At 38.2% G+C, this 24,523-nt stretch overlaps 1 protein-coding gene and 1 pseudogene across 2 annotated transcripts in view; both read right to left on the bottom strand.

Moving 5' to 3' along the window:
• LOC114889413 (zinc finger protein 383) overlaps positions 1-24,523 on the bottom strand; it is a 49,125-nt gene that overhangs the window by 24,313 nt on the left and 289 nt on the right. The window contains exons 2-5 of one of the 2 annotated variants that reach the window (XM_029212692.1): positions 23,496-23,584; positions 21,183-21,309; positions 20,779-20,874; positions 14,776-15,960 (exon numbers count right to left, since the gene is read on the bottom strand). In XM_029212692.1, coding sequence (XP_029068525.1) covers positions 14,776-15,960; positions 20,779-20,874; positions 21,183-21,309; positions 23,496-23,504 — 1,417 coding nt within the window. In that variant the 5' untranslated portion in view covers positions 23,505-23,584. Of the gene's footprint in view, positions 1-14,418; positions 15,961-20,778; positions 20,875-21,182; positions 21,310-23,495; positions 23,585-24,523 lie in introns of those variants that run through there. The other variant, XM_029212685.1, reaches the window with a different exon arrangement.
• Positions 12,198-12,752, bottom strand: LOC114889451 (annotated as a pseudogene).

Below are 24,523 nucleotides of genomic sequence, written 5' to 3'. Positions count from 1 at the left end.
TGTTTCTCTTTATCTTTAGGTTGTTTCAAATGACTGGTATTACAGGCCACGGTCACTTGTGTTTGGCAGAGACTCAAAGGCAGGCAGAGGAGTGGCAAAACTTTATAGTGAAAAAAGGGAAGGCTTCAGGTATATTCTGAATGGAGGTTATTGGCATAGAGAAGCTGGAGGTGGGCCAACTACAAGCAGTGCAACTTATGTGATTGGTTTGGGGGTGATGGTTTGGCTTTCTCTGGTTGGTTCTGAGTTGGAAGCAGAGGCAAAAAATAGGGAAGCTGGTATTGACCAAGTTCTGACTGTTCTGCCAAAGTTGTAGTTTGGTTTTCTGGTTGGAAACCAGCTGTTTACTGCAGAGTTTGTGGGTCAGAGTTCTGTTGTCGTATACGATCTGGTATTGTGTTTGTATATTCAGTCTCTCAAGTTTAGTGGTTTCAAACAACAGCAACCATTTATTATCTTTCATGGTTTCTCTGGGTCAGGAATTCAGAAACAGCCTATCTGGACAGCTCTGGCTCAGATTTTTCATGATAGCTGAACGTGGAACAGTGTGAAGTTCCAGGAGCAACTGGGAGCTGGCTGGACATCTCTTGTTTCATGTAATCTCAGGGTTTCTCCAGGTGGTATTTCTGTGTAGGCTAGTTTAAACTTCTTAATAGCATGGTAGCCTCAGACATCTTACATTGCATCTCAAGGTTCTCAAGGCAAGAGTCCCAAGAAAGATCCAGATGGAAGTTGTAACACCTTTTATGTCTAGCCTCAGAATCACATAACATCATTTCCACTTACTCACAGTTTTTTTTTTTTTTTTTTTTTTACTCACAGTTTTAAAAGCCCATCCAGATTCAAAAGGAGGGGACATGGACTCCACTTCCTGATGGGAAAGTGGCAAGGTTCTGGAAGACCATGTGGAAACAAAAATATAGTCATAGCCATTTTTGGAAAACACGATTTGCCATAAACTGCAAGCAGATCAAAGCAGAAGTTTTAATTTTCAATCTGCCATGAAGACTACATATTTATATTACTGAGCTGAAGCCATTTGTAGTAAGTAGGAGTGATCAGAAAAATCATGATCTCTAATTAAATTTTAAGTGGATCAAAGAAGATCTAGCTCCACTGAGCATGTTTAAAGAGACAATGAGAGACAAAAATGAAGCTGTTTTCTTTTTAGCCTCTTGAGTATTGGGTCCAAAGTGATAATAATTGATAAAGATTATTCTGCACAATTAGGGTATTATGGCTAACTGGGGTCAATCAAAAAAGCCACAAAGAACTTCCTTAAGTTCTCCATGAAAAAGAGATCTGGGACTTCCCTGGTGGTCCAGTGGTTAAGACTCTGCACTCCCAATGCAGGGGGCCTGGATTCCATCCCTGGTCAGGGAACTAGATCCCTCATGCCGCAACTAAAGATACCACATGCTACAACTAAAGATCCCGCATGTGGCAATGAAGATCCCACGTACCGCAAATAAGACCGAGCACAGCCAAACAATAAATTAATTAATTAAAAAAAAAGAAATGTGAGAAAGTTGGTTTAAAACAACAAGCATTTATAGTCATTCACACATCTGCAGGTTGGCTGGGGGTTAGCTTTTCCTTGCTGGGTTAAGCTGAGGTGATTTGACTGGGGCAGCTCTCATTGTCTCTGGACAGTAAGGTAGCCAGGGCACATATTTCTCATGGCAGTGGCTAAAAGTGAAGAGGGAAAGTGGAAATATACAAAACCTCTTAAGGCCTAGGCTCAGAATGTGCACATTGTCCAAAGCAACTCACATGGCCAAATCCAAAATAAAGGGCAGGGAAACTATATCTCGCACATAGTGCACTCAAGGCAAGAGTGTTGTGACTCATTGGTTTTTTTCCCAAATAGTCGCAATAAGATCTCCCTTTCTCACGTATTCTTTCAATATGACTTTGAGAAGAAGAGAAATTCAGTGGTCCCTCTCCTTGAACTAGTTGAGCCTGTGGTTGGAAATGATAGTATATGACATCCAAGGATAGGTCACAAAAGGCAATATAGGTAGGCACCCACTCTGGAGCCCCTGAAGTGATGTGGCCACTCTGCTGTGCCCAGGGCAGGTGGATGGGGATTCAACATGAGAGACCAGTGCCTGACCCCAGGCCCATGTGCCTGGGCTGTGGCTGTGACCTAGAGACACTGCCAGTTCATGGGACCCTCCAGTTTTTGAAGCCGCTACTCTGCTTGAGTTAGATCTCACCCAGCACTCTATCTTTCTCTATGTACTTTGTGCGAATGTGTTTTGGAACATCAGTTAGGAGTCTATGGGTGAAATCTAGCTTTCATTCATGAGTGAGGACTTATTCTTGACACAAGTATTTTAAAAGAAAAATCTTTACAATAGCCTCAGTGGTACTTAGTTCTGTTCCCACTACTGCTTCTTTTTTTTGTTTGTTTTGTTTTTTGCGGTACGCAGGCCTCTCACTGCTGTGGCCTCTCCCGTTGCGGAGAACAGGCTCCGGACGCGCAGGCTCAGCGGCCATAGGCTCACGGGCCCAGCCACTCCGCGGCGTGTGGGATCCTCCCGGACCGGGGCACGAACCCATGTCCCCTGCATCGGCAGGCGGACTCTCAACCACTGTGCCACCAGGGAAGCCCCTCCACCACTGCTTCTTGTTTTGCCCTGTTACAAGTAGAGAGTGACAGTGGTTCAAATTCTGAGCCTCGAAAAGGTAAAGATTGGAATACTAGAAAGTCTCAAACTTTGGGAAAAAAGTCAACTACAAATGAGAAGAGGAGAGAAAAGAAGAAAAATGAAGGAATAGCAATAGAGTGAAGTAAACGAACTCAGGAATCTTGCTTTTAAGAAAATTACCCAGAAATCCTCCCATACCATGTGTAGCACTCAACATGAGCTTTTATTGTTAAACCCAGCACAGAATTCAGGAGAACATACAGATGCCCAACAGGCATATGAAAAGGTACTCAACATTGCTAATTATTAGAGAAATGCAAATCAAAACTACAATGAGGTATCACCTCACACCGATCAGAATGGCCATCCCCAAAAAGTCTACAAGTAATAAATGCTGGAGAGAGTGCAGAGAAAAGGAAATCCTCCTACACTGTCTGTGGGAATGTAAATTGGTGCAGCCGCTATGGAGAACAGTACAGAGGTTCCTTAAAAAACTAAAAATAGAGTTACCATGTGATCCCACTCCTGGGTATATATCTGAAAAAAAAAAACCCTCTAATTTGAAAAGATACATGCACCCCAATGTTCATAGCAGTGAGAGAGGCTGGCACCTGGGACTTGGGACTCTATACTGGAGTGCTTGCGCTTGGACAAATGTCTCCTCCAGCAACAAAATACAAAGGAAACCATAAGAGACTAAAAATAACTGCACACATGCAGAGTCAGGGCGATTATGAACAATAAGATACAAAAAGGCCAAAACCCTGAGGTGCTGGGAGCAAATGATCCCTGAACATGGCCCAACCCACTGATCGGCTCCTACTCTCACGCATTTAAGGGACCAGCTGCCCCTCCTTGAGGATCGGGCAAGGATGTCTGCTACTTGTTCTTGCTCCCTTGTGCTGCAGCATGAGTCCCAATAAAGCCTTGCCTGAATTTCTCATCTGGCCTCTTATCAATTTCTATTGATTAAAGAGTCCAGGAACCCTGGTCAGTAGCAGCAGCACTATGTACAATAGTCAAGACATGGAAGCAACCTAAGTGTCCATTAACAGATGAATGGATAAAGAAGATGTGGTATATATGTACAATGGAATATCACTCAGCCATAAAAAGGAGCAAAATTTTGCCATTTGTAGCAACATGGGTGGACTTGGAGGGAATTATGCTAAGTAAAATAAGTCAGACAAAGAAAGATAAATACGGCATGATGTCATTTACATGTGGAATCTAAAAAATACAACAAACTAGTGAATATAACAGAAAAGAAGCAGACTCACAGATATAGAGAACAAACTAGTGGTTAGCAGTGGAGGGGAGGGGCAAATACAGGAGTGGGGGAGTGGGAGGCATAAGCTATTGGGTATAAGATAGGCTCAAGGATGTATTGTACAACATGGGGAATATAGCCAATGTTTTGTAATAAGTGTAAATGGAAAGTAACCTTTAAAAATTGTATAAAAATAAAAAATAAATAAAGTGGGGGAAAAAATGGAGCTATGTGGCCATTGTGGACGTGGTTTCAGACATATTCCTGCATCACTGAGAGCTTGAATTTTTTGAACTATATCAAACTCAAGGACACCACCAGCCAAGTTTTCAAAACAATATCTGCTAGCAGCTGCTAGCTATAACCTTATATTTGTGTGGCTATGTAACTTTGAAACTGTGTAATCATTTCGAGCCCCAACCAAGCCTTGCTTAACAAGCACTCTTTTCGTGCCAGCTCCAATCCTAACTCTTGAAAAGCAATTTATGTAAACTTGTGGTTTTTTGCCTTTATAAGCTTCCTCCATTCTGTAGTCCAGCAGAACACAGTTTAGGTGCTTCTTAAATCTGTATCTCCTTGGCTGCAGTCCTAACAAACCCCAAATAAACACCTCTTCATTTTAATCAGATCTCCTTTTCTGAAAATTTGGTTAACAGAGGATGAAAGAGAACAATTTGTAGGTTATAATGAAACAGATTATTGTTACAGCTCATGAACACAATCAATAAGTGGTTCTGAAACATGGAAGAATTAAAAGACTAAAGTTGAAACTTGAAAAGAAAGGTGTTGAAATCTAGGTGATGAAAAATATGATCACCCAATGGGAAGCAAAGTATAAAGAAGTAAAGGCAAGAAGTGAACAGTTATTGAAAATGCTTGGGAAGGTAAAATGAAGGATAGAGTAGAAATAGTTCTACAAATTGAGAATCACAAAGTACCAAGAATGAACTGACTCTACAGATGACCACTTCATGTTGCATTAAAACAAGAAATATCTAGGGCTTCCCTGGTGGCGCAGTGGTTGAGAGTCCGCCTGCCGATGCAGGGGACACGGGTTCATGCCCCAGTCCGGGAAGATCCCACATGCCGCGGAGCGGCTGGGCCCATGAGCCATGGCCGCTGAGCCTGCGCGTCCGGAGCCTGTGCTCCGCAACGGGAGAGGCCACAGCAGTGAGAGGCCCGCGTACCACAAGAAAAAAAAACAAAAAACAAAAACAAGAAATATCTAAAGTGAAAGCAAGGGCTTCCCTGGTGGCGCAGTAGTTAAGAATCCGCCTGCCGAAGTACGGTCCAGGAAGATCCCACATGCCGCGGAACAACTAAGCCCGTGCACCACAGCTACTGAGCCTGCGCTCTAGAGCCCGCGAGCCACAGATACTGAGCCCGCGTGCCACAACTACTGAAGCCCGAGCGCGCCTAGAGCCCGTGCTCCACAACAAGAGAAGCCACTGCACTGAGAAGCACATACACTGCAAAGAAGAAGAGCCCCCACTCACTGCAACTAGAGAAAGCCCTCGCAGCAACGAAGACCCAACGCAACCAAATAAATAAATAAAATACTTTAAAGTGAAAGCAAATATGAGCCACTATCTGACTGCAAATGTATGAAAAGACCTGAGAGCGGACTGCCTAGCTAAGCTCTAGTCAACCGCAAAACCATGAGAGAATAACTGATGATTGTTTTAAACCACCAAATTTGGGGGTGATTCATTATGCAGTAAGAGATAATGGAAACACGGGTGGATTCAGGGAAGTGTGAAGAATTTGGGAGTCAATAATGCATTCTAGGGAATTTCCCAGTGGTCCAGTGGTTAGGACTCCACGCTTTCACTGCCGAGGGCCTGGGTTCAATTCCTGGTTGGGGAACTAAGATCCCACAAGCCACGCAGCACAGCCAAAACAAAACAACAACAACAACAACACATTAAACCAAAATCTGATTAAGGCTTTAGCTCTATCAGTTTTTAAGAAATACCAGGGACAGAGGAAACCAAGGGAATAGAGTCAGCAAATTTCATACTTTGGGAAACTCCTGAACAAATTACCTGGTTTTCATGAATAAAGAGTTGCAAGAAGAAAGAAAGGGAGGGGGAAACCTTTTTTAAAAGATTAGAAAACAAACCAACCAGTGGCAATGTATGGAATTTCTCTGGATCCTGATTTCCTGATTTGAACATACTGCTAAAAAAAAAAAAATAAGAACCAATCAGGAAAATTTGGACCCTCACTGGACACGTGATTATATAAAGGAATTACTGTTAATATTTAGGTATGATAATGATATTATGAATATGTCATTCAAAAAATAGTTCTTATGTTTAAAAATATTTATAAGAAAAATTAAATCTGTCTGAAATTTGCTTCAAATAATTGGGGAAGGGGTTGAATGGGTAGAGGAATAGATAAAACAAGATTGGCAATGAGTTGATAATGGTTGAATCTGGGTGATGGCTACACAACAAATATATTAGTCTCTCTACTTATATGTGTTTTTAAAGTTTTGCATGACAAAAAAGTATGTTAAATGGAGGCAAAATAAAAAGACTCCCCCAACCCCCCAAAACCCCTCCAAAGAATTCATCATTAGCAGAAATACAATAAAACAATATACTAAACGAGTTCTTCAGCAGAAGGAACATGAAACCAGAGAGAGAGGACTTCCCTGGCAGTCCAGTGGTTAAGACTCGCGCTTCCATGACAGGGGACACCAGTTTGATCCCTGGTCAGGGAACTAAGAACCCACGTGCTGCGTGGCATGGCCAAAAGGTGAAAAAAAAAAAAGAGAGAGAGACCAGAGAGAAGCACAGAGATGCAGGAATAAATGAGCAATGAAAATGGCAAATACATCAGTAAATCTAATTGAACATTGAAATGTATAAAATAATAATAGTATCTCATAGGGTTTTTAATTTGTAGAAAATTAAAGAATACCAATATCACAAAAAAGCATGTGTGAGTAAATAAAAAGAAATGTTCTATGCTGTGAGGAGACATAAAAGCACTAATGTATAATAGATTTCATTAAGCTAAGGATGCATGCTGTGTTTTCTATGGTAACCATTGAAAAAGAATCAAAATTTCATAACTAACAAGCTAAAAGAGACAGGAAGTAGAAAAAAAAAGTTCTTTATCTAGGATAATTCAAGAAAGAGGAAAATAGTAATGACAAACACATGGTATAATCCAAATGTCCTCAAATGGAAGAATAGTTTAAAAATTGCGGTACATTCATACCATGGAAAAATACTCAGCAATAAAAAGGAACAAACTGGTACATGCAACAACTTGGATGGCTCTCAAGGCAATTATGCTGAGGGAAAAAAAGCCAATCACAAAAAGATTACATGCTATATGATTCCATTTATATAACATTATTGAAATTTAGAAAATTATTGAAATGGCAAACAGATTAATGGTTACCAGGGCTTAAGGATGTGGGAAGGGGTGGATGTGGCTATGAAGTGGTAGCATAAGGTAGCCTTGTGGGGATTAAACAGTTTTGTATATTGTGGCTACATGAAACTTATACCCTTGATAAAATTATATAGAACTATTACCACACAAATAGAAATGAGTGCATATAAAACTGGTGAAAACTGGTTAAATTTCGTGGATTGTACCCATGTCAATTTCATGGTTTTGATATTGTACTATAGTTATGCAAAATATAACCTTTGAGGGAAAATGAGTGAAGAGTACATGGTATCTCCCTATATGTGTATTTGTAACGTAATGTGAATCTAAAAGTATTTCAAAATAAAGAGTTTTTTAAAAACACAGATCAAAGAAAATTTTATGGTTGAATTTATAAAATTATTTAAATTATAATAAAAGTAAAATGTAAAAAACTTAATGGGATGAGGTAAAGTTTATAGGGAAATTTGTAGTCGTAAATACACATATTAGAAAAGAAGAAATGGTGAAAATCAATGATATGAGAATTTTACAGCAAATTAAACCCAAAAATAGAAAAATACATAAAATTGGAAACGTCCACACAATAGAGAGTATCAAGAAAGCACAAAGTCGTTCTTTCAAAAGAGTAATAAACCACAAAGACTAATCAAGTGAAAAAGAAAAGGCACAAATAACCAACATCAGGAATACAATGTGCAACGTAATCTTAGAAAGAGTAAGATTATACTTATTGATCTGGGGGAATGTACAAGTTAGACTTGTTTGAGCAAAGCAAGTTAGAGAAAATAGTGCATAGCCTGATGCCATTAAAAAATTTGAGGGCTTCCCTGGTGGTGCAGTGGATAAGAACCTGCCTGCCAATGCAGGGGACATAGGTTCCATCCCTGGTCCAGGAAGATCCCACATGCCACGGAGCAACTAAGCCCGTGCGCCACAACTACTGAGTCTGCGCTCTAGAGCCCGTGCTCCGCAGCAAGAGAAGCCACCGCAATGAGAAGCCCGTGCACCGCAGCGAAGAGTAGCCCCTGCTCGCCACAACTAGAGGAAGGCTGCGTGCAGCCACGAAGACCCAGCACAGCCAAAAATAAATAAATTTTTAAAAAATTAAAAAAAATTTTGAACAAAGACAAATCAGATATGTGTGTAATGTTGGTAGGAGCAAGGAGAAAGGTGTGAAAAGGTAAATAAGCTTTGTTGAAATTGTACATAGGTCTGAAAGAATTGGTGTGGGTGCAGATATTATTTATATGTTTTTTCATTTTTTACTAGTTGTGGCTAAATATATTATTCTTGTAATTTTGGTAGAGGAATATAATAAAAGATATATTAAAAGTGTATACATGTAAGAAAAAAGAAAATTTCTATTTCTGACAGCACCTATTCAAATATTAAAACAGAACTAGAAACAAAGCCAGTGCTGAACTGAAATTCCAGATACATTTTCTGTCTTTTTAAAGTCTTCAATTCTTGGAGATTTTTCTTCCTTAGACTAAAAATAACTGGTTTTCTCAAACGTTTTTAATGATGCAATTTAATGTATATCACTTATTCTTGTAAACATTACCATAATTCAGTCTCTCATAAGATATGACTGGAGGAGAAGTTACAGAGGAAGGAAAGATTTATGACATCTTTGGTGAGAGGCATTTCCTTCTGCAGAGCAGGACTAACTAGAGACTTTCTATAGGATCTAATATTACAGACATGGAAATCTCCTAACCCCAAATAATACCTACAACAATCTCCTAAACTCTACTTTTTACTCATGTATTTTAGTTAAGTAAACATTTCCCAAGTGTGTTTCTCACAAACGTTAATGAAAATTAGGAGGAAAAAGTTGAACTCTGGGGTTTGTTGTGGTCCATTTCTGAACTTTTTCTTCTACTCTACTGACTTATTTATCTATCCTTTGCAAACACCACAGTCTTTATTGGTTTATCATAGCTCTATAGCAAGTCTTGAAATCAGATACAAGTCCTCCAATTTGTTCTTTTTCAATACCGATGTTGGCTGTTCTAGGTCTTTGGATTCCTATACAAATTTTAGAAAACTTCTATCAATTTAAAATAAAAAGCAAGCTGGTATTTTGACTAGAATGGCATTGGAATCTATAGATAAATTTGGGGAAATTTTATTAAAGACATTGAGTTTTCCAATCCACAGCCATGATATCTCCATCTATTTAGATCTTATCGAGGGAATTCCCTGGCCGCCCAGTGACTAGGACTCAGCACTTTCACTGCCAGGGCTGGGTTCAATATCTGGCCAGGAACTAAGATCCCACAAGCTGCGAGGTGTGGCCACAAAAAAAAAAAAAAAAAGAGATTTTGTCTTTTTCCTTGGCAATGTTTTGTAGTTTTCCATAGAAAGATCTTTCATATCTTTTATCAAATTTATTCCTAAGTATTTTATACTTTTTGATACTATTATAAACTGATTTTTGTTTCATCTTACAATTGTACATTGCTAATATAAAGGTGTACATATATGGTCAACTGATTTTTGATAAAAATACCAAAGCAACTCAATGGAAGAGATGAAAGTCTTTTTTAACAAGAAGTTGTGGAACAACTGACTATTTATGTGAGGAAAAAAATGAACCTTAATCTATGCTTCATATCATACACAAGTATTAATTCTAGGTGAATCATACACCTGAAGTTAAAACCATTGAACTCTATTTAGCTCGGTGTTAAAGAATATAATCTGTATGTTATTCCTTTGACAATACCTGAATCTTATTTTATAGCCCAACATGTAGTCTATCTTAGTGTTTTCTATGTCGTTGAAAAGCAAGTGTATTGTGCTGATTGAGAGTACCATTAAATAATGTCAGTTAGGTAAAGTTGGTTGATAGTATTTTTTATATCTTTTGCATTTGGGTTTTCTCCAGATTCTTATCCAACCAAAAAGTCCTAAGTATCTTTAGGCTCTACTAATTTCTTTTTATCTCTGCAAAGTCTCTTCATCTGTCAGGCGTACACCTTCATCCATCCATATCCATACCCACACCATGCACCGCATCCAAGAATGCAAAGTCATGCCGCAATCTGTTTACCTATCAAGGGCTTATTTTTATCAGGAATTCAGTTCCCTGCTTCCACCACTTTTTTTTTTTTTTTTTGCCACATGGCATGTGGGATCTTAGTTCCCTGACCAGGGATCAGACCTGTGCCCCCTGCAGTGGAAGCGTGGAGTACTAACCACTGGACTGCCAGGGAACTCCCTACTACCACTCCTAGATAGTCCCATAGGAAAGTATGATTTTTACCTTGTCCAGGTTTTCTTGTTATCATGGGAATTAACACCTTTCATATTCTAGATTCAAATTGCCATGAGAGTTGAAATTCTTTGATTGTTTTAACAACCTCCTTCCCACCTCCCGCTACATCCTCATACTAAATGCATGGCAATGATTGGATTCATTAGCTGTTTTAAAGACTCTTCAAGTGACAAGTAGACAGGGTATAAATAAATGAATGAATGAATGCAGGGTATAAATGAATGATATTGCAGCAGGTAGGATAACTCAAGTTTATTTGTAAAATATATCCCGTTCTGTCAAATACTGATAAGAAAAGAAGGGTGCAGCTAGAATATATTGAGGCTTGATAACACATTTTCATTTACAGTGCTTTAGTTATTTAAACTCTAGAAATTCCATGTGAATTATCTTGTGTTGTATTTCAAGAATGCCTTGCAATCCAAATCTATTTGGTTTCCGAGTTAAAATACTAAGGAATACTATGCTAACTAAATCAATTTGATTTCCAAGTTTCAGAAAGTGAGTAGCACGTTTGAATAAGGATTTATTAGAAATGTTTTTTCCAAAATTCAGATTGTGACAAACATTTATCTCCTTTCAATAGATTACTAGATTTGATTTGCTAATTTTTAACATTGCATATTTTCATAACTGATTTTGGGCATATTATCTTTTTGTATTCTCCTAGTAACTTTTATCTTTAGGATTACGACAGATTCATAAAAACAGGTAACTTGCTACCTCAGTCTATGTCCTGGAAGAGTTCCTAAAACATTTCATAGTTTCATCTATAAATATATCTAATTTGGTGTCTCTAGTGTAGCTGTGTGACATTGTTTTTTTAATTTACTTTATTTTTATTTTTGGCTGCGCCTTGAGGCTTGTGGGATCTTAGTTCCCCAACCAGGGATTGAACCCTGGCCCCCAGCAGTGGAAGCACAGAGTCCTAACCAGTGGACCACCAGGGAATTCCCATGACATTTATTTTTTTGGTTTAATTTTAAAATGTTCCTTTTGGAAAGGAGTCTATTAGGATTTTACACTTCTTCTCTAGTCAATTCTGATATCAAGTCAATCTAATTTCTTTATAAAAGTCAGACACTTTGTCCAGATTTTCAGATATATTATAAAAATGTCTATAGTACTAACTTTTAAGTTTTTTGAGATAAAATTCATATACCATAATATTCACCCCCTTTTAAAGTATACTGTTCAGTGGTTTTTATTATATTCACAAAGTTGTACACCACTAATCCCAGAACATTTTAATCACCCAGAAAGATAGTGTCCTTTTAAATTCAAATATGTAGTCATTTTAATGTCTCATTCACAGTGCTGTTCATTCGTCATCTGTACTCCCCCACCTGAATCACTAGTTTGTCTACTTTTTTTGTCAAATAATTTTCTGTTTTTTTCTGTTTTAGATTGTTTACTTGTTTCTGCCATTTATTTTATAATTAATAATGCCTTTCTCTATCCAATTTAGATATATTTTTGCTTGTTTTATCTCCCTGGGTTCTATATTGATTTTATTTATTAATGATTTCTAGTATTCTTTTTAACTTTTATTTGCATTTATTTTTTGCGGCATTTATTCTCAGGCCATAAGCTTTTGTTTCTTCAGTTTCTTCTGGCATATCTTTTTCTTCTGGGCAACCTCCTCTTCTGGTTTAGGAACAATCTGTTCTTTTTCAGTAAGGATCACCTCAATGTGGCAGGGAGAGCTCATGTATGGGTTGATCTGACCATGAGCTCTGTAAGTACTGCACCACATCTTGGGGGGCTTTGTTCACCTGGATGTGCTCAATGACCAGGGAATCTACATCTAAGCCCTTAAGTTCAGCATTGCTCTCTGCATTTTTGAGCATGTGCAGTAAAAATTCAGCACTCTTTTTGGGCCACCGACCCTGCATTCAGCCCCAGTGTTGGGCCTGGGCACACCTACCACCTCCACCTTTGTAACGATGGAATAGCACACATTGCTTCTTTAAAGTGACATCCTTCAGATACTTGGTGGCTTTTCAGATATGCATACCCTTAATGGCCTGGGCAGTTTCACGAGGGTTCTTAAAGTGAACACAAGATTTGAACCTCTCGACTTGCATGATTTTGTGGCGTTTTCTGGGCCAAGTGAATAGTGAACCATTTTTAGAGGTCAGGTCATCTCAGGCCGCTTCCCGGAAAAGTCTAGTATTTTAATGTATGCATGCACACTGGGTTATAAAACTTCCAATACAACTTTGGCTGCCACTCACAGGTTTGTTTTTTTTTTAATATTTATTTATTTTGGCTGGGCCAGGTCTTAGCTGTGGCACACAGGATCTTCATTGCGGCATGCGAGATCTTTAGTTGCGGCACACAGACTCTTAGTTGTGGCATGTGGACTCTTAGTTGCAGCATGCATGTGGGATCTAGTTCCCTGACCAGGAATTGAACCCTGGGCCCCTGCGTTGGGAGCACGGAGTCTTATCCACTGGACACCAAGGAAGTCCCACAGGTTTTTCAATTGTGTTCTCATATTCATTCACGTTTAAATAATGTGTATATTAAGGTTTTAGTTCCTTAACCCATGTTAACCAAGAGGGGACACTAAATTAATATTCAGATATTTGCTGGCCATCCTTTTGTTACTGTCTCCCCCATTCTGGTCAAATAATGTGCCCTGTATATTTTCTTTTTTGGAAACTAATTATTAGGAAAAATATTCTTATCTCTTCCTGCTTATTTGACTGTGCTTTCAACTACCCATGATTGTATGCACAGGGTATTAGTCTTTGTGCAGCATAGAAAATAAAGTCTGAATGTAGATTACCCACGCAAACTTTTTTTTCCCCTTTTGAAATTTCATGCAGAATAATAAGTGATGGGGAAAGCTTTCCTATGTTCATTACACTTATTTCTCTTTTTTCATTATTAATTCTTGGATTTAGACAAAAGTAAACAACATGGTTAAAATCCTTTCCACAAATAATAATGACGATAATTATGAAAATGGGTGTATCAATGATAATAGTGGACTTTTACTAAACATTTACTACATGATAGGAAAAGTTCTAAACACTTTATTAACTCATTGAATCCTCACAACAAACCAATACATAGAACGTGATTATATTTACTAATACATAAAAAATAAAATGTCACTAACATATATAAGTAAAAAGTTTTAAAAACCTGGAAGCATAAATAATACTGGTAACAGTAGTTAATTAGCTTTCTAGTATGAGCTTAGGGTTAGGGTTGATGAAAAGGAACAAAACAGTTTATAAAGGAGAAAATATGGATAATTTCAGCAACTAAAATAGATGTTTTAAAAGGAAAAAAACAAGCATCCAAAGATAAATTTTGGGTCATATTAGTCAGGGAAGATTTTATAACTGAAAACAATTAGATGCAACCATAATATGAATAATAAATAAGGTCATTTAAAAAAGTCATTAAGTACATCGATAAAGATAAAAATCTATATTTACTGAAATGGCAATCATATTTTATAGCATTATAAAAGCCAACACATGTGTATCAGGTGAAGATGCAACATGTGTACCATGACTACATTTTCTTTAAAAACAAAGTCTGGTAGGATTTGCTCTACCAACTTGAGAGTCATCATCTATAGTTCATATAATTACAATTAATCTTGGCTTTTTTAATTTCTAGTTTTCTGATATTCTGTTTTATAATAAAAAATATAAATTTGTGAAATGAAACAAAAAGACTAACAGTGACTTCAAAAAAAGGTTATATTGTAATTAATTCTACAAGGAATTACAAAATACAAGGTCACACAATTTAAACAGTGTGATGTTGGTATAAGCACAAATATATATATCAGAGAAGAAAGCATAGCCTTAAGACTCAAGCAAATATAAACAGGAATATAATCTATCTCCAAGAAGGTAGAACAAAATAATAGGAAAGGAAAAAATTGTTGAACTGCTATTAGTACAAGATGGGGTTGGGGAAGTAAGGGGGAGAGACAGGCAAATGTCAATTTAGAATCCAAATTCATAACTTAGAGTAAAATATATCTGGATTGAAAAGAAATATAAAATAAAATTAAAAAACAAAAAATAGTGAAAGAGGGTAACTATCACACATGAATTGTTGTTGTTGTTGTTTAAAATATCAGGAAGGTGACAAGAGCTTTAGTTTTTATTATTCATCAGTATGAATTCCCTGATGACGTATGAGATCTGAGCCACTACTAAATGCCTTTCCACATTCCTTACAGTTATAGGGCTTTTCACCAGTATGAATTCTGAGGTGTCGAGTAAGGTTTGAGCATTTATTAAAGGCCTTTCCACATTCATTACATTCATATGGTTTTTCATCTGTATGAATTCTCTGGTGTTGAAAAAGCTGTGAGTTCTGAGTAAAGGCCTTCCCACATTCAAGACATTCAAAAGGTTTCTCACCAGCATGAATTCTCTGATGCTGACGAAGTTGTGAGCTCTGAGTAAAAGCCTTCCCACATTCCTTACAATCATAGGGTTTCTCCCCAGTGTGAATTCTCTGATGATTAGTAAGTGCTGAGCCACTACTAAAGGCTTTGCCACATTCTTTGCACTCATAGGGTTTCTCACCTGTATGAATTCTCTGATGCTGTACAAGCTTTGAGCTCTGAGTAAAAGCTTTGCCACATTCCTTACATTCATAGGGTTTCTCACCTGTATGAATTCTCACATGTTGAAAAAGTTGTGAGCTCTTAGTAAAGGCTTTCCCACATACTTTACATTCATACGGTTTTTCACCAGTGTGAATTCTCTGATGGTCGATAAGATTTGAGCAATAACTAAAGGCCTTCCCACATTCCTTACATTCATAGGGTTTCTTACCGGTATGAATTCTCTGATGTTGAGAAAGGTATGAGCTACAGCTGAAGGCCTTTCCACATTCTTTACATTCAAAGGGTTTTTCACCGGTATGAATTTTCAGATGTCGAGTAACATGTGAGCCACAACTAAAGAATTTCCCACACTCCTTACATTCATAAGATTTTTCGCCAATATGAGTTCTCTGATGTTGAAGAAATTGTGAATTCTGACTAAAGATCTTTCCACATTTCTTACATTCATATGGTTTCTCTTCACTGTTAATTATTTGATGTAGAGTAAAGAATGTCTGTTGAATAGATGTGGGCATGTATTCATGAGTGAATATTTCTTGGCTGAAATGCCCATTTTGATATCCCACTTGTCTTTCAAAGTGGTTTCTATATTCCAAAACATCTCTAAAACTGGAGTATTCAAGGCCATGCTTTGTAAGTCCCATCATCTCCCTCTGGCATGATTCTATTTCATAAACTTCCTTCTTTAGTGATAACAACTTGGTTTCACACATTGATTCCAGATCTGAAAGAAAATAAAATGGTAAATATTCTTCCCCCACCTCATTTGTGAAAAGTTAAACATTTATAATAGAAATGGAAAAACTAAAGTGAAAATAATATCTGGTAGTGAATGACATAGAGTTCTCAAGTATACCTGTTTAATCTGAAAAATGGACAAGAAATGCACAAAATTAAGGAGATATAATGCAGGAAGCAGCAAGAGGAGACTATGGAAATAGGAAACCACAATGATTCTCAAATACTGATGTGGATCAGAATCATCTGAAAAGTTGATAAATATACAATGCTTGGGCATATTAAAAGATGACTAGTTATATATACATCTCTATAAGCTTGTATGTATGTGTATGTAAGAAACAGAGTACATCATCGTACTATGTATATTACAAAAAGTGGACAATTTGTTACCTCCATTAAAGGTCTACTGAGAGGAATAAACGCATATAGGGGGAGATTCTTGGGCTCTGTAGTATAATAAAGTATAAATTTGATCTTTGTCCCCAGTTCCTAACACAGAGCTTGAAAAACCCTTTGAATTTCCTGAGTGATAGCAGTGTTTTCATTATGCTAATGAGGTGACTCATGGTGGACCCCTAGATAGTTTTAGGATGGGGAATGGTCACTAGAAAGACCCAGCGTATGATTAGAGGATTGGGACTTTCAGCTGCTTGACCTCTGGGGTGGAGAGAGAGGCTAGAGATTGAGTGGCCAATGCCTTAATCAATCATGCCAATGTAATTAAGCCCTAATAAAAACTCTGGACACCGAAGCTTAATGGAGATTTTTGGTTGGTGAACACACTGAGGCGCTTCACCAGGAGGGTGACACACTTTGACTTCACAGGGAGAGGTTATGGAACCTCTGCCTCCAGAAGCCTACCCTAACTCATCTGATACGTATCCTTTACAGTAAAACTGCAATTGTAAGTACAGAGCTTTCCTAAGTTCTGTGAGTCATTCTAGCAAAGCCTGCAGGGGCCATGGAAATCCCAAATTTATAGCCAGTTGGTCAGAAGTGTGGGTGGTCTGAGGAACCCCTGAGACTTGCAGCTGGTGTCAGAAGTGAGGGCAGTCTTGTGTAAGACTGGCTGTTAACCTGTGGGGTCTAAGCTAACTCTGGGTAGTTAGTGTCAGAATTAAACTGCAGTACACCCAGTTGGGGATAAAACAGAATAGGGTCCATAATAAAGGGCATACTAGATGCAATTTAAAAGCGATTACAGAGGGTCAGCCAGATGGGGGAACAGCCTAAGATAAGTCAATGAACTGTTTTGATGTGAGTGGCAGATAGGGAAGACTCAGAGCATGCTGTGTGCTGGGGATTCAGTGAAAATACTGTTTGCCTTGGAATTCTGTGATGCTGATCTTGGGACAAGGGAGAGACTTGCTCATGTGCCACTGCAGTGACTGAGAGGGGAGACTCCTGAAGTTTAAGGCAGACAGAGAGAAAAAAGACACAGTGCAACAGCAAAGGAAACAATAAACAAAATGAAAAGACAACCTATGGAATGGGTGAAAATATTTGCAAACAATGCCACCAACAAGAGCTTAGTTTCCAAAATATACAAATAGCTCATACAGCTCAATATCAAAAAATCAACCCAATCGGGACTTCCCTGGTTGTCCAGTGGATAAGACTCTGTGCTCCCAATGCAGGGGGCCCGAGTTCAATCCCTGGTCAGGGAACTAGATCCCACATGCTGCAACTAAGAGTTCTCATGCAGCAATGAAGATCCCACATGCTGCAACTAAGACCCTGTGCAACCAAATAAATAGATAAATATTGTTTTAAAAAATCAACCCAATCAAAAAATGGGCAGAAGATCTAAATAGACATTTCTCCAAAGAAGACATTCAGGGGACTTCCCTGGTGGCGCAGTGGTTAAGAATCCGCCTGCCAATGCAGGGGACACGGGTTCGATTCCTGGTCCAGGAAGATCCCACATGCCGTGGAGCAACTAAGCCTGTGCTCCACAACTACTGAGCCTGTGCTCTAGAGCTTGCAAGCCACAACTACTAAGCCTGTGCACCACAACTACTGAAGCCCGCACACCCTAGAGTCCGCATGCCACAACTACTGAGCCCATTAGCTGCGACTACTGAAGCCCACACGCCCCAGAGCCCATGTGATGCAACAAACTGAGCCCGCATGCTACAACTACTGAAGCCGTGCACCTAGAGCTCTTCCTCTGCAACAAGAGAAGCCACTGCAATGAGAAGCCTGTGCACCTCAATGAAGAGTAGCCCCCACTCGCCATAACTAGAGAGAAAGCCCATACACAGCAATGAAGACCCAACACAGCCAAAAAAAACAAAGAAGACATTCAGATGGCCAACAGGCACATGAAAAGATGCTCAACATTGCTAATCATCAGGGAAATACAAATCAAAACCACAATAAGATATTACCTCACAACTGTCAGAATGGCCATCATCCAAAAGTCTACAAATAATAAATACTAGAGAGGGTGTGGAGAAAGGGAACCCTTATACACTATTGGTGGGAAATGTAAATTGGTGCAGCCACTATGGAGAATAGTATGGTGGTTCCTTAAAAAACTAAAAATAGAGTTACCATATGATCCAGCAATCCCACTCCAGGCATATATCCAGAAAAGATGAAAACTATAATTTGAAAAGATACGTGCCCCCCAATGTTCATAACAGCACTATTTATAATAGCCAAGACACAGAAGCAAGCTAAATGTCCACTGACAGATGAATGGATAAAGAAGATGTGGTATATATATATACACACACACATACATACATATATACACACAATGGAATATTACTCAGCCACAAAAAAGAATGAAACAATGCCATTTGCAGCAACATGGATGGACCTAGAGATGATCATACTAAGTGAAGTAAGTTAGACAAATACTGTATGATATCACTTATATGTGGAATTTAAAAAAATGATACAAATGAACTTATTTACAAAACAGAAACAGACTCACAGACCTAGAAAACAAACTTATGGTTACCAAAGAGGAAATATGGGGGGAGGGAATAAATGAGAAGTTTGGGATTAGCAGATACAAACTACTATACATAAAATAAACAACTAGGTCCTACTGTATAGCACAGGGAACTATATTCAATATCTTACAGTAAACTATAATAAAAAGAATCTGAAAAAATATATATATATGTATAACTGAATCACTTTGCTGTATACCAGAAACTAACACAATATTGTAAATCAACTATACTTCAATTTAAAAAAAGAACAATATAAGGGAAAAATAATTCTCAGGAGTTTCATACAAGGATTGTAAAAAATAATAATAATAAGACACAGTGCAAGATACTACCATGGAAAGATGACAGGAGTCAGAAGCAGATTGATGAAAGCTGAGTCCCATCACTGAGAGTTACTTACTATAGGTTCCTAGGCAATTATTGAACCTTTCTAGTCCCCATTTCACCTGTAAAAGGGAGATAATCCTTAATTCATGATTACTAAGAGTGTGAGGAAAAGTGTAAGTGAATGTCTTTGAGTAAAGTGTTCAGTATTTGATAACTATTATTATAAAGCAATTTCTTACCCAAAATGGAGATTTTAGGCAAATTAAACAGTGTGAAGATGTCAAAATGGAGCCTATTAGAACATCTCAAGCCAGAAACGGGGAATTCATTTCAGCGTATTCTTCTTCCTCCTACCTCCATAGGATCTTTCAGCAAGTTTCATCTAGTTAAGCTCTTCAGTAGCTTTTCTATCTCCACTATACCCTATTCCAAACCAGAATCAGCTGTTACTCAGACCACTCAAGTAGCCTCCTAACCCAGATCCCCACCAAGTTTTCACAGTCTTTAATCTCTTCAGGCACAAAAATGACATTTGGCCTGGCCTTCCACTGCTCAAAATCCAAACTCCTCATAACCACTGGCAAAGGCTGAATAATGTGGTTCCTACTTGTCTCTCCAATCTCGACTCACACTCCACACATGCTTGCTCTTGGGCCCCAACAACGCTAGCTTTCTTTCAGTTCTTCAAACACACCAAGTTTTCCCCTCCTAGAAGGGCCTTCACAGGGGTTCTTCCCTCTCCCTGGAGTTTTCTTCTTTATAAACACATTAAAGAGTAAGACCTAGCAGTGAGCCTAATACTATAGTAATTCTGAAATAGTGATGAGCATAAATGGTATTTCAATATGTCTACAGCAACAATAAAATGATATGAAAATATCTGTGATTTCCATTCATGTCAAAGTCACAGGAACTACTAACACTACTACGGTTTGTTGCATATACCATAACAGGAAGAAATGCTAAATTTCAATTAGAGGATACTGAATATAAAGATGCATTTTTTTCTTTTCAACCAAGTTCATGAACTCCCTCAATTCTATCCAAAGGAACCCAAATCATTGGTCAGCAGCTATAAGGAAGACTAGTACTTGGAAGGGAGGGGCAGTGCAGATACATGCAGACATGCGCCCACATGCACACACACACATATACTATTTTGGGAGTTGTAACAGAAAACATTTAGATGAGTCGAAGAGGAAGAAAAGCTAGCAAGGAACTGAATCTAAAATATGGGTAAAAGAGTTTTCTTTGTGGGGGATGTGAAGGGCACCTTCTACTTGAAATTAAGAGGGGGAGTGGAGAAGAGTAGTAGAAAGCAGTAAGTGAGGAAAGGAATGAAACAGGTCATTTGTAAACTCGTGCTAAAAAGACTTAGTTTTTCCCACAGGCCTATGGTTTTGATGGGAGCTTCCAAGATAACATCTCAAAGGTGCTGTTTCTTCACTGATCAACTGAGTTATTGCCTGTAGTGCCCTGCTTCTGTCCAATCATTTCTCACTCACCTGAACATAGGCCTCTTGTCAGCTCTCTGCCAATCATCCAGGGCTCTTTCCCCTGTTCCAATAAGGAGATAACTTGAGGCTTAGGAATGTAAAGTCCTGCTCACAAGAAAAGATATGGAACATGGTTATGCTGTGGGTAAATCTGATCCAGAAGTAAGATCCAGTCCCTTGATGATCAAGGAAGAGATGCCACTACAGGAACAGTCAAACAAAGAAGATGAAGCTCAGCCACAGCCAATTGGAGCTGCCCATTTCCCACTCTTCCTTTTCATTTCAGTTCAAACCATTTACTTGGGAACAGGGAGCAGAAATTCAGCTGGTAGCTTGAAAAGCAGCTGAGAAATTCACTGTGGAAGAAACAGACATTCCAGAGAACTCAAAATTACTGGGATAGATGCCCTTACCCACTGACACCAGATTGCTATAGTTCTCCAACATCACATCTCTGTACAAGTCCCTCTGAGCAGGGTCCAGGAATTCCCACTCCTCTTGAGAGAAGTCTACAGACACATCACTGAACATCACTGATCCCTGAAACAACAGACATGTGTATTATTTGTGTAACAAAAAGAAATATTTCAGAGACTACTGTGTTTATATTTGGGAGTAAAGCAAAGAGCAATTATATTGGTGTCACTAAGAACCAGAATCTTTAGATCCTAGAAACAGGTGCAAGAGTTGTCAGTTTATTTTGTATTAAAAAAAAAAATTCCTCACTCAGTCCATAGAAAAGGCCTAGAAACAATAATTAACCCAGTAGTGATGAGCATCCCTAGTGTCTAGACTGTGGTCTCTAAGTATCGTATTCAAATAAAAGTAACCAAAGTTGGGAAGGAAACAATTTCAGAATTGAGTCAAATACACAGGATGAGTCTGAACATTCTGTTGTATCAGAAAACAAGAGAGCTATCAAAAACTACTAGAATCATGTTAAAAGGATGCAGGATCCTACTTGAAAAGCCTCCCATTGGCCAAAGACAGCATAATTTGAGGATCAAATGTAATGGACTGATGAGATCAAAAATGTTTAAATCCATGAGCTCATAACAATATTGAACAAAAAATTACTAGCCATCTTTGTAGGATTCTAAGAAACCAACTCATTATTTTAAAAACTGGTAAATAAGGGGTAAGAATCAAACATTCTTTTCCATACAAACTGTCCTTTAGGGTAACCAAACAGTTGATGAGACATTTTACTTTACAGATAGTACTCTACCTAATCTATGAAGAAGGAATGACAGAATTTAGATATCATTTTGCAACCTCTAATGAATTAATAAATCTAAACGATAATAATCACTGGTGGCTAACATTACAAAAGGAAAGAGAACCAGAAATAATACGCCCCCTAATGGAACCACACATCACCACCTAGGAAATATTCCTGACAAAAAAATCCCAACTGAACCTGACCACGTTTCTAGACCTAACTACTGACTCTCAGGAAACACTTAAATGATACCAGAGAGAAGAAATCAGCAAAATCCAAACAGTGGACAAATGAATCTGTTTTTCTTTCCCAACAAAAACTGCACAGAAAGAAAAGAGATGCAAGGGGTACCTACAAAGTAAGAGACTGGAGAGACATATTAACCAATTGCAGTGCACAGTCCTTCTCTGGATTCTAATTCAAATAAATGATTAAAAAAGTAGACAGTTATGAAAATTTGAACACTGACTGGATATTGATATTAACAAATGATTTTTAACTTTTTCAGATGCAATAATGGCATAATGATTGTTTTTTTTTTAAAAATAAACCTTATCCTTGAGAGATACATACCAATTTGAATTTGCTTCAAAAAAATCCTGTGTGTGGGAGTGAGGTTAAGGGAGTGTGCATGGAAGAAACAAGTAGAGGTATGGATGAAACAAGATTGACTGTGAGTTGATAATAATTGAAACTTAATGGTGAGCTTATGGTAGTTCACAAGACTACTTTTCTGTGTCTGGAATTTATTATAACAAAGCTTTCTAAAGAAGGTTCTTCTGAGACCTCTGATCTCAACAAGTTATGAAGTGGCTGAACTCACTATAATCATCCATCATCCTTATCCTTATTTCTGAGATAAAGAAAATTGGTGATTCATTTGGAAATTCCTCATGACTCACACTTCCTGTTCAAACTTAAATTGGACTTCTTCATGGATACCCTAAAAGAGTCATAGAGATCTGCCTGTATCAGCTACCAACCCAACAATCCTCCAAGCCCCATAAACCAGGAGACCTTGCAACACTCTAATATTTGGAGCTACCAATACCACCTCCTGCCCTATTTTACTGGAGAATACTGATCTGTAGAGATAATCTTGGCTTTTCCATGTTTGTCTCAGCTAAGCAACTCATACCTCCACCTTGTCAAATCACTGCCCAGACAGGACAAGTTTATTCTACAAATCTACTCTTGTTTCCTTTAAGAAAATGCATTTCTTCTCCATCATAGTCCCTGGGAAAGGGCTGAGAAAAGAGATGCTCAATTATTTACTGAATGAAAATATTAAAACTGAGTCAAAAGAAGAGGAGCACTTAGGAATGATAATAGGATTATCTGACTAGAATGAGAGGAAATAGGGACCAGGGCCTGAAGGAACCCTCATAGCCAGAAATGTCAGGAGAAAGAAAGCAAATGCTCACATGCCCTTTAAAAAAATTTTTTTTTTTTCTTAGAAAGAACTGAATGTCAGGAAGGTAAGAAAGAGCATCAACAAACTCACCTGGGCCATGGCTTTCAGTATTACAGGAGATGATCACTCCTCCTTGGGGCTGTTCTCCTGGAAAAGGATAGTGTTCTGAGAAGGCAGGCCTGGGGAAGCAAAGAAATGCTCTAGAAACAACACTGGCTTTACAGCTTTCAGACTCTCCAGGAAAAACTACCTCTACTTCCCTTGGTCTTAGGATATAACTCTAGTGAGTGGGAATATGGAATAAATCCCCCTCCTATCTCAGCTCCAGAAACCCCAGGCTTTAGCTGCAGTAAGATGGATCCTGGCTAGTCGATCCAAAGAAACACAGACTCCTATTGCCTCTCCTTCACCCAAACAACCCAGGTTCCTGTCTCAGCCAGTGATTCAAGCAAGACCTTGCCCCATCTCAGTGCTGTTGTTGCTCTGAACCCAAGACAGCGCTGCTATGACTTGCCCTGAGCAGATCCCTCCTCTGCAGCCCTCAGGTCCCCAAGCCAGACTCATCTAAATGGCGCTTTTGGCCAGGAACACAGTTCAATCTAATTAGAAGGACTAAAGACTTCCCTAATCAAGTCTCATTTCCCAAGCCTGAGAAAGTCAAATTCCCCCTACCACACCCCTGCACCCATACCCACACTGAGGCACTCCTCATCCTTATGTTCTAGCTCTCATTTGTTAAAAAACAAAACAAACAAACAAAAAACTCTGCTTATGTGTTTTACCCACACAAAACTGTCAAAATGTCAACTTTTCTAGCTCTGGGGTAAGATCTTTCTTACCTATACATATTTATATAAATTTCTCTTTTTTAATTTTAATGCTTTCATTTGTTACATTTAAATCTTTAATCAATTATTATTTTATTTTGGTATAATTATTTGGTAAAAGACAATGGAATAAGATTAGCAATTATTATTTTATTTTAGTATAAGAAATGAGTTAAGAATCCTACTTTACTTCCCCCCAGAGAGGGCTACCCTGGTGTACTTAAAACACATGCGAATAATATTTCATAAGACATAAAATGCACCATTATTTTATATGCCACTAAGAAAGAA

The sequence above is a fragment of the Monodon monoceros genome, unplaced genomic scaffold, assembly GCF_005190385.1.
Source record: "Monodon monoceros isolate NGI ecotype Baffin Bay Population unplaced genomic scaffold, NGI_Narwhal_1 Super_Scaffold_10, whole genome shotgun sequence".
NCBI classification, from domain to species: domain Eukaryota; kingdom Metazoa; phylum Chordata; class Mammalia; order Artiodactyla; family Monodontidae; genus Monodon; species Monodon monoceros.
Note: the sequence above shows the minus strand (reverse complement) of the source record. Positions and strands in the feature narration are given on the sequence as shown.